Source organism: Aspergillus piperis, assembly GCF_003184755.1.
Source record: "Aspergillus piperis CBS 112811 unplaced genomic scaffold BO85scaffold_8, whole genome shotgun sequence".
In the NCBI taxonomy this organism is placed as follows: Eukaryota; Fungi; Ascomycota; class Eurotiomycetes; order Eurotiales; family Aspergillaceae; genus Aspergillus; species Aspergillus piperis.
The window spans coordinates 983,199-999,587 of record NW_020291598.1 but is presented as its reverse complement, the minus strand read 5'-3'; the positions used below and the strand labels follow the sequence as shown (position 1 = coordinate 999,587).

Sequence of the window (16,389 nt, the reverse complement as noted above, 5' to 3'; positions counted from 1 at the left end):
AACAAGCCATCACCATCCCAGCTGACCCTCGCCATTTCGTGCTCGGAATCACGGCTGTCATGGGATTGGGGGCCATAGTCGACCGCGCCTCTGCATGCAGTAGTCAGAAATAAGCTTGCAGCGTAAAGGATCTGCCGAATCAACGATGGGCCCTCATCTCAGGCATCATCGGGGACACACAGACAGAACGCACGGATCGGCGCAGCCAAACAATAGGGCTACATCACTAGCTCGGCTGGAACAGACCAAACCAACAGGACCCCTGGTGTAGTCTAAAATAACATTTTTATCAGACCTTCTAGAGCATTTCAGTGCGTTAAGCATAAAATCAGAGAACAGAAGATGACAGGGCAGGATGGCAACAAAGACCAGATTCCACGGGGGGCCACTGATGTCATGCATGCCATCTCCGGTGCAGAAAAAGCTTCACATCCCTGCGACCAGGTTTGAAGAACAGTAACACAAACTCTCCCTGAGGACCCTCGAAAAAGCACCCCCAGTGCTACTCTTTATCCCTTGTTTTATCTCAGACACCTCACTTCAGTGTTGCCAAATACTTTCTTCCAAGGGACTGAGTGCAGCGCACCCAGTCGGTATCATTATTACCGGGTTAACCCCCTTTGCACCTCATACATACATACATACCAGCTCACCTCACTTCCCCCTTCGGAAGACTCGTCCATTCCATCCCTCGAACGTTCGGACCATGTTCTTTTCTTCACCGTCGCTCGATCTTCAGAGCTCATCCTCACTCTTATCCCTCCCTGACGATTGATCTCCATCAAGTAGCACAACTAATCTATTACATACAAAACAAGTACGTGGTTTACATTCTCATCACTCTCTCTATCAAACGAAAGAAACAACAAACACTAACCTCACCATCACGCGTCTCAGCAGAACCCAGAATCCAAATAAACTAAAACATGTCCTCAACCTCAACCACCCTGCGCGTGGGAATCCTCACCGCAGACGAAGGCGCCAAAGCCATCCAAGCCATCTACCTCCCAGCCCTCCGTGCGCTTCCCACCTCGTTCCAGGTCCAAGCCATCCACGATGGCTCCAAGCAGCCCCTGTCGTACGAGACCGACATCAACGGCAACATCTGCAACGACCATGACCACCACCACCAGCAGCAGCACGGCACCAGCACCAGCACCGCCATCCCAGTAGCCCCAACCCCGGAGGACATCCTCAGCAACCCAACCATCGACCTAATTCTCAACTTCATGCCAAACGAGTACCACGAGACCTACACCATCGCGGCCCTCCACTCCGGCAAACACGTCATGGTCGAAACCCCGCTAAGCCTAAGCATCCCCAGCGCCAAACGCATCATCGAAGCCGAGAAACACGCCCCCAACGGCGCCAAAGTCTTCGTCGCCTGCGCTCGTCGCTACGCCCCCAGCATCGCCTCCGTCTTCCGACAAGAAGTCGCCAGTCTCGACCGCATCTACTACGCGCGATGCCGCAACATTGCAGGCCCCAGTTCCGCACACACGGCCACCGCCCCGCGCAAGCAAGTCTGGAACGAGGTGAACGGACACGGCCAACCCTTCCCCATTTCACCCCCTTCTTCCCCCTCTGACTCCATGACCGGGAAAACCCGCCCCCAGCTCCTCCAGGGCCTCCTCGGAGAAGCCTTCCTCGGCCAAGACCTCAGCAAAGAGCGCGTCGCCCTGTGCGAGTTCCTCGCGTCCCTGGGATGTCATGACCTAGGCCTCATGCGCGATACCCTCGGCTATCCGGACGCCGTGTCCAGCATCTCCGTCAACGAACCCTATTACTCTGCCGTCTTCCACTATTACAGTGGCGGCAAGAGCGAACACGCGTTCACGCTGATGTACGAGACCGGGACCGATGCCGTGCCTCGATGCGATGCGCATCTAACCATCTACGGCGATACGAAGACCGTGAGCGTGCAGTACGGCCTGCCGTATGGTCGACGGCACGGGGTGAAGGTGGTTGTCGAGACTGTCGATGAGAATGGGGATATGAAAAGGTCGGAGACGGTGAGTGCGTGGGAGGAGAGCTATCGCGAGGAGTTAAAGGCGCTGCATGCGTATTTGACGGAGGATAGGGCTGTGAAGACGACGGCGAAGGATGCGATTCAGGATCTGAGACTGTTTCAGACCATCTTCGAGCAGTATGATCGCCAGTGTGGGACTATTCGGACTCCGTTGGGTTGAATTGTTTGTCCTGTCGAGTGATCTAATGATGGAGGAGGGCATGTGTGGAGGGAAAGGGTGGGGAAGATTGCTATTGCGTTTGCCAGGCGGGGTCTTGTTTTTATTTATACTAATTACCTCGTGCATCATGCTTATGGTTTCTATCTACGGCACGGAGTCTAGTGGGATGCAGTTGATCCAAGGAACAGTTTTTATTATGTATCATGCATATCATTGATTATAATACGGCTCAGATTGCTACTCACGATGGAGGATTGGAGGCCGTTCACTCATCAGCGTGTGCTCTATCTAGCTACAACCCGAGACTATCAAATATCATTCCACATGCTTCGTTCTCTGCAACATGCAACAACAACAACATCTAGATTGGTATCCTGCCAGCAAATGCGATGCAAGAAACGGAGGGAAAGTGAGAAAGAAAAGGGGGAAATAAAGGAAAGCGGTGGTTATCATCTACTGCATCTACCGCTTGCCCTTCTTCTTATTTTTCTTCGAGCTAGAACCTCCACCGCCTCCTCCCTGGGCCTTCTGAGTAGGCGGAGCCGGGGACTCTTCAGCCTTTTCGTTCACCACACCACCCTGTGTGCGCTCCGCAGCGCGCTGCTTACCCTTGCGGCCCTTGGGGCGGTACGAAGACCGATCGCGAAGAGGCAGCCAGCGCTCCGGGTCGGGTGTCTTGCTGGGATCGTAGTCCTTGGGCAGACGGTCCTTGCGAACGCGCTTGGTTGCGCGGTCTTCCTTGTCCTTCGCGCTTCTCTTCCGGGCGCCGGCCATGGCGGCGGCGGCGGCGTTGGCCGCGGAGGAGGGGGAGATGCCGGCGTTTTCGAGGGAGGCGACGTTGACGCCTGAGATCAGGTCCGCGACGGAGGGGAGACTGTCGACCTGGGATTCTACCTTGGAATAGTCGATGGTTGCCTGGGAGGCGACGTAGCCGGCTACGGCGAACTGGTCGGTCGAGTCTTTCTGGTAGAGGGACTTGAAGAGGTCGCCGGCTTTGGCGAGGTCGGAGCGATCGGAGGAGTGCAGGAGGGATGCCCCTGCGGCGCGGAGCAAGGAGGCTGGTGGCTCGGCTGATTGGCTCTGCCAGTAGGTTGCGGCTTTGGCGAGTTCGGTCCGGATCTGGACTTTACGGCCCTCCAACTTGTAGAGGGAGACGAGGATGCTCAAGAGGCCGGGGTTGAAGCGGACTGCTTTGTCTTGCTCGGAGATGGACTCGTCGAGCAGTTGGAAGGTTCGCTCTAGTGTTGTGATTGCGGACGTCGTGTTGCCCGCAACCACGTAGAGCTGGACGGCTGTCAGGGCAAGGCCAAGGTCCTTGGGCCGTCTGTCGAGCGCAGATAGTATCCGCTTCAGGGCCTTGGTGCCTGTTTCTCCACGTGCATGAGCGGCAGCATTGTAGACTGAAAGCAGATTGGCACGAGGTTCCGTCGAGGGGTAGCCAGATTGAGCGAGCGCCTTAGAGGTGGAGCGGATGATGCCATCGTATTTCTGAACGAGGAGGTCGGCCGAGTATGAGTTTCCCGTCGCGAGGTTATCTTGGTATTCGAAGAGCTTGTCGCTGTCGGTGGATTCGGGGATCTCGTGAAGAGCCTTGTACAGAGCGAAGGGATTGGTAGTGGTGGTGCCACGGGCAAGCGTAATGTTGGTCTGAGCGATCTTCTTCGTCGAGAGCTCGGGAATACTATTGGTTTATGTGAGCTTCCGATGTTCAAGTTCAGCCAGGGTTCTGTGACAAACATACTCGCTGACGGAAATTTCCTCCAAGACGGACTGTGCTTCCTCCGACTTTCCTTGGCGAAGCAAGACGTACAACTGCTGCACGGCAATCGGAAGAAGCTCGGCAGCCCGGTCTTCAGGGGTGAGATCCTCCGATGTACGACAGAGTTCTGTGTAAAGCTGATCAGCTACTATTCTCGTGCGCCATGCGGGGTTGAGCACACGAACCTTTAGCCCGAGTCAATAGAACTTGTCCCTGCTGGAACTCGCCCTTGGCGATACTCAAGCAAGCTGCATTATAGACCGTCTCGAACGCCTCTAGATCATCCCGCATCGGCCTGCTATGGCGTACAAACTGGGGGTAGCCCTTCCACTGCAGCTGGGCATCCGTAGCCCACGAGTTGATGCGCAAATCGTTCTCTTCGTTCGACAGGGACGCATTGTCTTTCGACAATTCTTCGTAAATCTCGGCAGCGCGACGGAATTTCTCGGAACGGTAGCTCTTTACGAAAGATGAGAGTTAGGATGACCAGACGGACTATGACAGAAGATATCCGAGAGTAGATAGCCTTTCTGGGAAGTGATAACGTACGGCTTGAGCTTCCAAATGCAGCGCACCCCTCTCACCGGCGACACGAGATACCACCTCAATTGCCGGGTCCAGCTGGCCGCATTTATATAGAGCATAAGCGTATTCCAAAGCTGCTCTGTTCTTCAAGCCATCACCGGCTTCTTCGAATACTCGCAGGCAGTCCTCATAGCGGTCAAGCTTCAGCAGAGCAACTGCCTTTATGTGCTGAGCATGCAAGTCCGACTTCGACTTGACCAGCGCGGCATTGCATGACTGCAGGACTTCCTCGTGGTCGTCAATGGATGCCCGTTGTAGCAACGAGCTCAGCGACTGGGCAGCCATAGCGGAATGTGTGTCAATTCGCGGAACGCGGAACGGGATGAGGGGCCCGACGAGGGCTCGGAGGGAAGGAGAGGTGGATTATTTATCGAGTCACAAATAAGGACATATGCAATAAGCGAGTAGTAAAGTCGAGAGTATAGACTGGCCGAGGATGATCTGGCAGGTGGCCTCCGCTGGAAGCCATGTGTGCGGGATCGAGATATTTCCCCATTGGGGAACTCTGCGTAAGTGGGTGGGGGCGCCCCCCGTAGTCCCCCCGGCTCACCATGTGACTTCGTTCCAAGGCGGAAATGAAATGAACTAAATTATGCAGTTGTCGGGGGGTTCTTGACTGATCTAATGTCAACCCTGTTGTGCAACAATAAGTCCCAGTAATGGTCTAGACTACTGGCCGTTGTGCTTCACATTTTATGCCCCTTACTCACCGCGCCACGGCGTTGCTTTTGATTACTCTTCTCTGGGCAACGTTGCATGGAATTATGCAGGGGCAGATTACACCAACACAAGCAGACAGCCTTTGGCGATAAGCCGTTCAGCTGGGGCAACGAAGCAACTTTATAGGAATCTTTTGAAACCAAAATGCACAGGATCGATTGAAAGTATTTGTCTGCCTTCAGCCCGCACAATTTATCTGTGTATCGGTGGTACGAATCCATGCACGCAATATAAGCCCATGCTTAGTACTTGACTAGTGGTGTTAATTAGCTTTGGCGACATCTATTATCACTACTGCCCAGGACATAGGAACTAGACTACATATCATATCTCGCGAACTCATCCGACGACGAGCGATAATGAAAATCCATCCGTTTCATCGCAATTGGCCATGGGAAATTAAAGCGACTGGAGCAAATCTCATGAGGCTGCAGTGCCGGAAAAAGGCTGCGACGGCGAGTGGCTCGCAAAGGAAGAGAATAATTCCCTGATGGAGTCGACGCGTGGTCACTAGAAAAGAAAGCGATAGTCAACTTATCAAGACTTTCTTGACATCTCGTGCCAGAGGTTGTATTGGCATACAGATGCCTTTTTCTTTATGCTTTCGAGACGAGAACACATGCACATGCACCACTTGTTGGTCAGTTCGCCAACCCGCAGCAGGGCTTTTCCCACTATGCAACTGGCTGGCGACACAGACACACACTACCGACCAGATAAGGAAGTCGATAAGCCCATCATGAGACGCACTGCCAAGCGATTCGCCTGCAGCCGTCGTCATCAAGCCGCCGCCCCCGCTGTCCGGTTGGACCATCGCCCCCAAGTGGAATGCGCGTCAATCAACGGGCGGTTGTGCCATCCACCAGCTGCTGCGGCGACGGTGGCTGTCCCGCGGATGTCTAGCCTAGTGCAACCGAATAGACAGCAGACCAACCAATAAGTTAGGGGTAGTGTACAGTGTTAGGTTCTGCTACTACCGTAGATGATAACCCTCTGGCTGGCGGCGTCTTTTGCCATCGGAAGCGAGAATGCGACCGCGCCATGAGCCATGGCGACGGGGGAACTGGTACAGGGTAAACCGCTAAGGCGGACCCCTAACGCAACCCTGGGGGAGTCTGGGAGAGTGTCACCGTCCATCGCTGCAGACATTGGAGACGAAAGCATCAGACTAAAATCTCCTAGAGCGTGTTTGAATGGCCGATCGAGGGCCCCCAGTGGACACCGAGCAGGTGTGCCCTGACGGCCAGACCGGCTCTTATTCGACCAAGCATCGTAGACTCCATCCGTGGCTTCCAGCGTCCCATCTTCCCAAAGTCCAGGGCATGGCCGATCCCTGGCTTGTCGCCGGTCTCCGCCAGGTCAGATCCGACCAATTTCGAGCCGTGCAAGTGCTTGTTTCTTGGTGTTTCTTGTCGCTGTGCTGCTTTGGAGCCCCGTTGATCGCCTATCAGCCTTCCCTTTCAACCTTGGCTCCATTGACGTTGTCGCTTGCCCGCTGACCTTCGTCATTCTTTCCGCGTTCTTCTTTCCTTCATCCGTTGGGGTCCAGAGATCGTCTGCTGTTCATTTTATCCTCTGGGTTTTCCTCTCCACGTTTCCTTCCCCCCTTCTTCGCTGCCAATCTTCCCTCCTTTACACGCCCAGTATCCGGCCCTCCCCTCCTTCCCCCGGTACTCACCACCTCCCCCCTTTGTCCCCTCTTACCGGAAGATTCGACATGGTCTTGCACTGTTAGTGCGATCACTGTGATTATTTCATCCTACTCCAGTTATCCATTTACCGGGGATTATACGTGAGAGACACGGAAAATCGAGAATGTGGGCAAAACCTGCGGACAAACCGCGGTCATCGATGGGGAAGAGAAAGCTGCTGCGCTTTGTCGTCATCAGCTGTATCGTCACTAGCTTCACCATATTCCTTTGGCCCCGTCTAGAATCCGAGCGCGTGACCACGGAAACTGTTTCCAACATTACCATCACTTCCGATGTTGGCTGCCAGCCGGACTTCGAGGCTCTCCGCCGCTTGAACGTCCAGAAACTGACCCAGTACGTGCGACGCGAAGTAGTCGCCTCTCAATCTCCCAGCAACGTCTTGCCGCTGTCACAACGTCTCCAAGTTCCTTTATTTCCGCAAAAGCCCCATGGCGACCAACTTCATCTACCGGAGGAGCTCTTGCATGAGGACTGCTTAATACCAAACCCGGTGTCCCTCCAAGTCCCGACACCCCCTAGACATGCGGATGCGTCCCACATCGACTTCGGTGTCGCTACGACGATAGAACGGCTGAACGACTCCCTGGACGCGTTTTCTCATTGGGCGGGTTATACAAATGCTCACATTTTTGCCTTGGTTGAGCCCGATGAGAGGGCACACGAAGTTCTGCTAAAGGCTGATGCGCTTGGAATAAATCTCTCAATATCGGAGTCGAGTGAAGAGTACCAGCGCCGATACTTTTCGCTGGTCCCTCACCTGGCCAAGAATGCGCGTCCAGAAACGAAATGGTCGTGCGTCATGGACGACGATACATTCTTCCTCTCGATGCCAGAGTTGGTCAAAGGGCTCAAGGAGTATGATGAAACGAAACCCATGTACGTGGGAGGACTGTCTGAAAGCATTCCCCAGGTTGGAGTGTTTGGATTGATGGGATTTGGAGGCGCAGGCGTCTTCTTGTCCCGGCCTTTGATCCAAGAATTGAGCCGGCCGGAAGTATTCGAGGACTGCCAGAGAATGGATGTGACGGGCGACCGCAGAATTTCTCTTTGCATCTACCAGTACACCAGTGTTCGTTTGACCATCGACCACCGCCTGCACCAGCTCGACATGATGGGCGATGTGTCCGGGTTTTTCGAGGCGGAACGGCAACCGCCGCTGTCAGTACATCACTGGAAGTCTTGGTTCCACGCGGACATGGCCAAAGCCAGTGCGGTCACCGAAATCTGCGGTGATTCATGTCTCCTGCGGAAATGGCACTTTGGAGATGGCTGGATCCTCACCAACGGCTTCTCGGTGGTGAAGTATAGCAGCGAGAAGAAGCCAGGCGACAGAAGCATGGAGCTCACGTGGGACAGCCACAACGGTGCTGTATTCGAGTCGTACTTGCATGAGCTTGGTCCTCTCCGCTTAAAGGACGAGGGAAAGATTAGCTACCTGCACGAAGACGCCATCATTGACGGAAACCGCGTCCGTCAATGGTACGTCCACCGTGACCCGGAGCAAGGTGATCAAGTTTTAGAGTTGATCTGGCGAGCAGCCTAAGAAGACCCGCCTATCTTTTCAAATTTGGCACATTTACTATTCATGCAATCCCCCCCTCGTTCCCCCTCCGCCCCCACCTTCATCCATCTTCAAAATCGCCTGCACTGCTTCTACAGGCTACAGGTTGTCTCATGTCCTACCCCCTAACTTCTTCACTTATATATGAAGAGGGTTATTCCTTTCACCCCCTCTTCTACGCTAGCCACGTTTATAATTTTGCTTCTTTTTTAACGGCGCATAGATCATGAAACTTGACTTGATTGTTTAGCTTGGGATGATATCAGATTCGTGCGCGATACAGGTACATAGTCTTGGGTTTCTTACACTTTTCTTTTTCTCTACACTTTCATACCAATTGTACATTTATTCGAAGGACCCGGGTGTGTTGCTTTGTATAGCGCAATTAGACTAGAACAAAGAATTATTTTGAATAACTACATGTTACTCCTTTAGATTCATTTATGATGGCGCGATGGCTTCCCTTTCAAGTGTAAATGCATGGTGATTGAGCTAATATTCGAGCACAATCGATAATGAATAGATAGTCTCATCACCTATATACATGCTTTATTACATACAATTCAGCCTTCATGCCGTATACATTGCCACATAGTCTCCAGATAAATGGTATCATAACAAAAGCAAAATCGTAATAAACTCGAATTAATGCCAGCATCGTCATCATCGTAGTTCCCTTCCTAGTTCAAAAGATTGTTTTCCGGAAATTGCACCTGTGGAGTGGGTAGAAGTTGCGATAGTGGCTCCATTAATGCTGTCTCTTGTTCATGGGAATCAGGATTCTCCGAAACAGTAGCAACGGCGAGCCCGGTTTCCTCTTCCCATGTGGGAGCAGTGGGTAATGGAGGGAGGAAGTTGCCCATTGACGTGGGGGATGTGAAATCCATGGCACCTTTGCATCGCTCCAACAATGCGGGGAAGAGGTACGACTGAGAGCCGCGAATGCGTGATAAGGTAGTGAGGATGCCCCAAAGGAGTTCGCGGGGATCGACGGCCGCTTCAGTAAGACGGTGCGCGGCTTTAGTATTGAGCGATCGCGCCACGTCTGCGACTGAGGAACCCAGGTCGAATAGTTTTTGTTCCTGTTATGTTGTTGTTAGTAAATGGCATTGGCATGTGCTAAGTTGGAACTGATGTACTAACCATGCCAATGCCGTGAGCATCAACAGCTCCCTGGGATGCAGCACCAATAACATTCATAACAGCTTTGCCGACAAGAACGGGGAGGTGAAAGGGGAGGACTGCCTCATCGCGAGACCCAGGCTGAGTGGCGCGAGTCATGGAAAGTTTCCACATTACTGTCTGTAGCCATTGCTGGGTGATGAGTATGTCGACCTTTTGGATCTCCGAAACTCCGTCGACCGAGATCGCGTTGCAGAGACTAGATTGAATAGCAGACGTAGGGGGCATCTCGGACGAGCCGTCCATGCCTCCGGCAGAGACCCAGTCATAGAGGTTGACGGTCAATTTCTCGAAGATGCTGATAAGATTGATGAAACCGTATGCTAAGATAGGATCTTCGGAGCAAAGCACTTGCGGCTTACGAATTGAATTGCGCAGCATTACCGGTTTTGCTTGTTGGAGTGCGTAGCCCCTAATTCATATTAGTCAAAGACTGGCAAATGCTTTCCGAGGACGAATCTACCTTTCTGTGACAAACAGTAGCCAGAACACCCTGCGCCGTTCCTCGGCTTCTTCGATACTCAGATCCACATAGCTTGATTCCCGGTGGAGTGCCAGCGTGAAGACCATGGAAGTGGCTTGACAGAGGTAGAACCAGGCATGGTCCTGTCTGTCCAGATTGCCATACGAAGCAAACAGGAAGAAAGACGTAAGAAGACTTTCTATATTCATTCCATCTACTGGGTCACAATCCTTCCTTGCGCGTACTGCCTCAGCCAGCAACTCTTCGCCGGACATCCAGGAATGCCCGTCAATCCCGGCTTGCAGGTGTGAAGGTTCTGGGACAGATGCTGTGCCATCCAGCTTGAGTTGGATGTGTGTGGCTGCGCATAGGGCGACAAGAAAGGCATATCGTTGGGGCGATAAACGTTCAGGCTGGTGGCAATCTTGTTGGAGCTCCTCCTTCCGCACCACAGGCATGATGGGGAACAGATACTTCAGATAAACATTCACATGGGCCAGTAGCACCGGAGCGGACAGGCGTCGTGCATAAGGGCGCACTAGTGCCATACTAGAGTCTGACAACGAATTGGTTGAGTCAGGCGAGGAGACTAGCTCTGGCGGAGGAAGCTGAGAAAACGGCTCAGGGGCGTCATGGGGTAAGTATTGAGGGTCTGCCACTGTAAAGGAAGGCGACATCGGTGAGCTTAACGGATAGCCCACTCCATCTGTAGTCCATTGCTTGTTCAGTGGATTATGTGACGGATTGTGTTGATATGGATTCTGTTGTCTTGATACCAGTGGATGAATGGGCGCAAGCGGATATAAGGTGCGAAACTTGGGCCCTTTGCGCCGGAGCACATCACTGTAGGAGCAAGAAAGAAGCAGGCGTCGACACTTATCGCAAGGCAGCTCGCGCGAGCATTTGATCTTACGTCGACGACAGTTGTCGCAGGCTTGCTTGGAGGCCTTTTGCTTGGTGGGGGAAGGATGTGAGTCCATTTGTATGCGGAAACAAGTGTGAGACTCCCGTCAGTTAGCAGTAGCAACAGCAGTGGAGCGAGACTCTGGAGACTTCATTGTATTCTGAGAAAGAGTGATGCTCGCCGGACAAGTTTCGGTGGTCAAGATGGCCACACGGTGAGCAGTCACCGAGAATCATGCGATTGCTAAAGGAGGGGAGACCAAGGAGAGAAATCTGGGGAAGGGCGGCGGGGAAGCGACACCGTGAGAAAGTCGGCAACTCCAGGCTACCCGGACCCCGCGGTATGAGCCACTTTCTATTAACCTGCTACGACTGGCCTGTTCATTTCGGCCCGTTGTTCGAGCCAAAGAGGCTATCACCTCGACTGGAGCTACTAGTATTTTAGTCTCAGAACGACTTCCTGGCTTAGCAGGTGGACCCTCCGCCCGAGCCATGACGCGGGTCAGGTATACTCCAGACAGAAGGCCGAAGTCATCTCCTTTAACGGCGAAAGCAGCGTAGGCTGTGCCAGGATATGGTTCATGGAGCTATCATGAAAGATATTGCCTGCAGCCGGCCCATTCCCTCCGGCGACCCTTTTGTGTGCGAGGGTGGTGTGAGATACTATCAGTCGCTGGTTCGGCCTGAAGGATCCATCATTCGACCAAGAATATCATCAATGCGCTACGGAGTACTTTCGGAGAATCAGCACCCCTGCACAAAGCATTGTCATGGTGAATTCCTCTGGCAAAAGCTGACAGAGTCTGAGACTCGCTGACGATGGGATTCATGCTAATGATGGTCCGGAAGAGCTTTCACGTAACACTGGTGAACAACATCCCACTCGGGAAGCCGAGAATATGTGACCTAGAAATGAAATGATTATCAAAGCCATTAAATGCCTCGCAGTCAGGGCCCCTGGTATGTGTCTTCACTAGTAGACCCCATCTTCATTCGTCCCCGCCTTCAATGCCCTTCATTTTAGGTTTGAAATCAAGATTGAGTGCCACCTAGTTTTCAAACCAGCCAGCATCGACAAGTCTGGTGTTGAGATTCTTCACCGGGAGCATTCTGGGGAAGGTGGGAAAGGCGCCGCGCGAAGTGGTCGGGTCGCGATTGTCAACTGGATTGGAGCACAAGAATCGTCAGAGCCGAAGCCCGAATTGAGGGGGTCTCGGTGATTTATCGGGATGAGAGCCAATCAGCGTGCGCTCATCATCTGATTGTCTGGCTGCCAGGCCTCTCAGGCATCAATACGGTACTCGGCAGTATCCACTCCCGTCTCTCCGATGCAACAAATCATCGTTGGAGAATCCCCAGGCTCCCCCGCCAACTGGGGTCGATGCTTCTCCAATTGTCCTCGCCTACAATAAGGTGCTGTACCAGCCCAACAATATCTTCAATCAGGTAGGTGCTTGCTCGTTACCTGCCCCATTCTCTCCTCTTCTTCGGTCATAATGAACTCAATTCGCTCGCTAGCTTTGCCGATTCTCCGCAATCCATAAAAATGTATCTCCGTTTGCCCCTTTTACGTCGGGAATTCACCGGCGCAATGAGCCTGCAGATACGGTCGCACAGCGTCATGTCAATAGGAGGCTACTCCTAGTAGTGATGATCTAGTCGCCTCAGCCCAGCTATGTATAAATAACTCGAGAATCCCTTGAATACATATAGGTTATAGCTGTCTTATTCTCATCAATGATTACGCGACCGTGCCTCGTGTCTCTTTAAGCGAGCCATGGTGAAGTTGACCGATCTCCTCGCCAGAGCCTGGCTTGTCCCTCTGGCTTATGGGGCGAGCCAGTCGCTCTTATCCACCACTACCTCTTCGCAGCCTCAGTTCACCATTCCTGCTTCCGCAGATGTCGGTGCGCAGCTGATTGCCAACATCGATGATCCACAGGCTGCCAACGCGCAGTCGGTTTGTCCGGGCTACAAGGCTTCAAAAGTGCAGCACAATTCACGTGGATTCATTGCTAGTCTTCAGCTCGCGGGCAAGCCATGTAACGTATACGGCACAGATGTTGACTCCTTGACACTGTCTGTGGAGTACCAGGATTCGGATCGATTGAACGTTCAGATTCTTCCCACTCATGTTGACTCCACAAATGCGTCCTGGTACTTTCTTTCAGAGAATCTGGTGCCTAGGCCCAAAGCTTCTTTGAATGCATCTGTTTCCGACAGCGATTTTTCTGTGTCATGGTCAAATGAGCCGTCGTTCAATTTCAAGGTGATTCGAAAGGCTACAGGCGACGCTCTCTTCAGTACAGAAGGCACCGTGCTTGTTTATGAAGACCAATTTATCGAATTTGTAACGGCTCTTCCCGAGGAGTATAACTTGTATGGCCTTGGGGAGCATATCACCCAGTTTCGCCTCCAGAGAGATGCTAATCTCACCATATATCCTTCGGATGATGGGACTCCTATTGACAAGTGAGTGCCGATTAGACCCGCATCTTTGGCTCCACTCCTGACACTTACTCTTCCTAGAAACATCTACGGCCAGCATCCCTTCTATCTGGATACAAGGTATTACAAGGGAGACAGGCAAAATGGATCTTATGTTCCGGTCAAAAGCAGCGAGACCGATGCCTCGCAAGAATATATTTCCCTCTCCCATGGCGTGTTTCTGAGAAACTCTCATGGGCTAGAGATACTCCTCCGGCCCCAGAAGCTGATCTGGCGGACCCTAGGTGGAGGGATCGATCTGACATTCTACTCGGGCCCAAACCCGGCCGATGTCACCAGGCAATATCTCACCAGCACTGTGGGATTGCCGGCCATGCAACAATACAGTACTCTTGGATTCCACCAATGTCGCTGGGGCTACAACAACTGGTCGGATCTGGCAGACGTTGTCGCGAATTTTGAGAAATTCGAGATCCCGCTGGAATATATCTGGTGCGTATTGTACCTGCCATTATGTCTTAACCCGGTCTGACATGTATATAGGACCGATATCGACTACATGCACGGATATCGCAACTTCGATAACGATCAGAATCGCTTTTCCTACAGCGAGGGCGACGAATTCCTCAGCAAGTTACATGAGAGTGGACGCTATTATGTACCCATTGTTGATGCGGCACTCTACATTCCTAATCCCGAAAATGCATCTGATGCGTAAGTGTACCATGTCAACTTATATAGCTGTCCTTGTGCTAATAAGCAATACAGATACGCTACATATGACAGAGGAGCTGCGGATGACGTCTTCCTCAAGAACCCCGATGGTAGCCTCTATATCGGAGCCGTCTGGCCAGGATATACAGTCTTCCCTGACTGGCATCATCCCAAGGCAGTGGATTTCTGGGCCAACGAACTTGTCATCTGGTCGAAGAAAGTGGCGTTCGATGGAGTGTGGTACGACATGTCTGAAGTTTCATCCTTCTGTGTCGGGAGCTGTGGCACCGGGAACCTGACTCTTAACCCGGCACACCCATCGTTCCTTCTCCCCGGTGAGCCCGGCGATATCATATATGACTACCCGGAGGCTTTCAATATTACCAACGCTACAGAGGCGGCGTCAGCGTCGGCAGGCGCTTCCAGCCAGGCAGCAGCAACCGCAACCGCAACCAGCGCGTCGACCTCGGTGTCATATCTGCGCACAACGCCCACGCCTGGTGTTCGCAATGTGGAGCACCCACCCTATGTAATCAACCATGATCAAGAAGGCCATGATCTCAGCGTCCATGCAGTGTCGCCAAACGCGACCCATGTTGATGGTGTTGAGGAATATGATGTGCACGGTCTCTACGGGCACCAAGGACTGAACGCTACCTACCATGGTCTGCTTGAGGTCTGGTCTCATGAGCGGCGGCCATTTATCATTGGCCGCTCAACTTTCGCTGGCTCTGGCAAGTGGGCGGGCCACTGGGGCGGTGACAATTATTCCAAATGGTGGTCCATGTACTACTCCATCTCACAAGCCCTTTCCTTCTCGCTCTTCGGCATTCCCATGTTTGGTGCTGACACCTGTGGGTTTACCGGAAACTCGGATGAGGAGCTCTGCAACCGATGGATGCAACTGTCCGCATTCTTTCCATTCTACCGAAACCACAATGAGCTCTCCACAATCCCCCAGGAGCCTTATCGGTGGGCTTCTGTTATTGAAGCGACTAAGTCCGCGATGAGAATCCGGTACGCTATCTTACCTTACTTTTATACGTTGTTCGACCTGGCCCACACTACGGGGTCCACTGTAATGCGCGCACTTTCCTGGGAGTTCCCCAACGACCCAACTTTGGCTGCGGTTGAGACCCAATTCATGGTTGGACCGGCCATCATGGTGATTCCGGTACTGGAGCCTCTGGTCAATACGGTCAAGGGCGTATTCCCGGGGGTGGGACATGGCGAAGTGTGGTACGACTGGTACACCCAGGCTGCCGTTGATGCGAAGCCCGGAGTTAACACGACCATCTCGGCACCATTGGGCCACATCCCGGTTTATGTACGAGGTGGAAACATCTTGCCGATGCAAGAGCCAGCATTGACCACTCGTGAAGCCCGGCAAACTCCCTGGGCTTTGCTGGCCGCACTAGGAAGCAACGGAACCGCGTCGGGGCAGCTCTACCTCGATGATGGGGAGAGCATTTATCCCAATGCCACGCTTCGTGTGGGCTTCACCGCATCACGGTCAAGCCTGCGCTCGTCAGCGCAAGGGAATTGGAAAGAAAGGAACCCGCTCGCTAATGTGACGGTGCTCGGAGTGAACAAGGAGCCCTCTGCGGTGACTCTCAATGGAAAGACAGTATCACCAGGATCCATCACATACAACTCCACGTCGCAGGTTCTGTTCGTTGGGGGGTTGCAGAACTTGACGAATAGCGGCGCATGGGCGAAGAACTGGGTGCTAGAATGGTAGTGTCAGACACAAGCCAGGTGTGCGCGTACAGCATGCAAAAATAGGTAGGGCAGTTAATGTCCTGCAATGTAGGTATTTGGTTAGAATTCAAATTTTAACATCAACCTTTGTTTTACCGCCCACCACGGCATTCCTGCATGACTATGTTCTGTAAACGGGTCTGACAACACCCAGCAACGAGTCACTTGGGAAGGTACTCAATCTGACGCGCAGCTCTGTATAGTAGTTGCCAAGGCCGCCGGGAAGGAAACCGCCGGCCTGTGGCCACTATTCGCTGAGAAACCCTGCCAGTCAACGACATCCACCCATGATCGCCAGGGCCCGATGGAAATCCCCCGCATCTTTATCCGTTCATAGTTGAAGTCTTTCATTCCCATCTAGCTGATGGTCGGGTACATCGCTAATAGGCAGC

The 16,389-nt window shown here is 52.8% G+C and overlaps 7 protein-coding genes across 7 annotated transcripts; 5 read left to right on the top strand and 2 right to left on the bottom strand.

Annotated features, from left to right (window-relative positions):
- The first annotated feature begins 624 nt into the window (after positions 1–624).
- Positions 625–2,312, top strand: BO85DRAFT_292798 (Gfo/Idh/MocA family oxidoreductase). Its single transcript, XM_025655283.1, has 2 exons — positions 625–817; positions 898–2,312. Exon 2 carries the CDS (start codon positions 927–929, stop codon positions 2,187–2,189), a length of 1,263 nt encoding a protein of 420 aa, XP_025515963.1. The 5' UTR covers positions 625–817; positions 898–926; the 3' UTR covers positions 2,190–2,312.
- Positions 2,313–2,373: 61 nt separating this feature from the next.
- Positions 2,374–5,091, bottom strand: BO85DRAFT_449143 (signal recognition particle subunit SRP72). Its single transcript, XM_025660095.1, has 4 exons — positions 4,498–5,091; positions 4,134–4,407; positions 3,931–4,075; positions 2,374–3,870 (listed from the first exon to the last, which is right to left on the bottom strand). The coding sequence occupies exons 1-4, from the start codon at positions 4,816–4,818 to the stop codon at positions 2,652–2,654; spliced, it is 1,959 nt and encodes a 652-aa protein (XP_025515962.1). The 5' UTR covers positions 4,819–5,091; the 3' UTR covers positions 2,374–2,651.
- A 590-nt stretch (positions 5,092–5,681) lies between these two features.
- On the top strand, positions 5,682–6,320 carry BO85DRAFT_292675 (uncharacterized protein). Its single transcript, XM_025655280.1, has one exon. The coding sequence runs from the start codon at positions 5,852–5,854 to the stop codon at positions 6,191–6,193; it is 342 nt and encodes a 113-aa protein (XP_025515961.1). The 5' UTR covers positions 5,682–5,851; the 3' UTR covers positions 6,194–6,320.
- Positions 6,320–6,910, top strand: BO85DRAFT_292680 (uncharacterized protein). The gene has a single exon (XM_025655282.1). It carries the CDS (start codon positions 6,447–6,449, stop codon positions 6,750–6,752), a length of 306 nt encoding a protein of 101 aa, XP_025515960.1. The 5' UTR covers positions 6,320–6,446; the 3' UTR covers positions 6,753–6,910.
- On the top strand, positions 6,911–8,972 carry BO85DRAFT_292677 (glycosyltransferase family 31 protein). The gene has a single exon (XM_025655281.1). It carries the CDS (start codon positions 7,069–7,071, stop codon positions 8,506–8,508), a length of 1,440 nt encoding a protein of 479 aa, XP_025515959.1. The 5' UTR covers positions 6,911–7,068; the 3' UTR covers positions 8,509–8,972.
- A 9-nt stretch (positions 8,973–8,981) lies between these two features.
- BO85DRAFT_292667 (putative C6 transcription factor (AmyR)) lies at positions 8,982–11,399 on the bottom strand. Its single transcript, XM_025655279.1, has 3 exons — positions 10,172–11,399; positions 9,670–10,120; positions 8,982–9,608 (listed from the first exon to the last, which is right to left on the bottom strand). The coding sequence occupies exons 1-3, from the start codon at positions 11,149–11,151 to the stop codon at positions 9,207–9,209; spliced, it is 1,833 nt and encodes a 610-aa protein (XP_025515958.1). The 5' UTR covers positions 11,152–11,399; the 3' UTR covers positions 8,982–9,206.
- A 1,057-nt stretch (positions 11,400–12,456) lies between these two features.
- On the top strand, positions 12,457–16,099 carry BO85DRAFT_468644 (glycoside hydrolase family 31 protein). Its single transcript, XM_025662281.1, has 5 exons — positions 12,457–12,520; positions 12,593–13,546; positions 13,604–14,014; positions 14,066–14,236; positions 14,291–16,099. Exons 2-5 carry the CDS (start codon positions 12,852–12,854, stop codon positions 15,975–15,977), a joined length of 2,964 nt encoding a protein of 987 aa, XP_025515957.1. The 5' UTR covers positions 12,457–12,520; positions 12,593–12,851; the 3' UTR covers positions 15,978–16,099.
- The last annotated feature ends 290 nt before the right edge of the window (positions 16,100–16,389 follow it).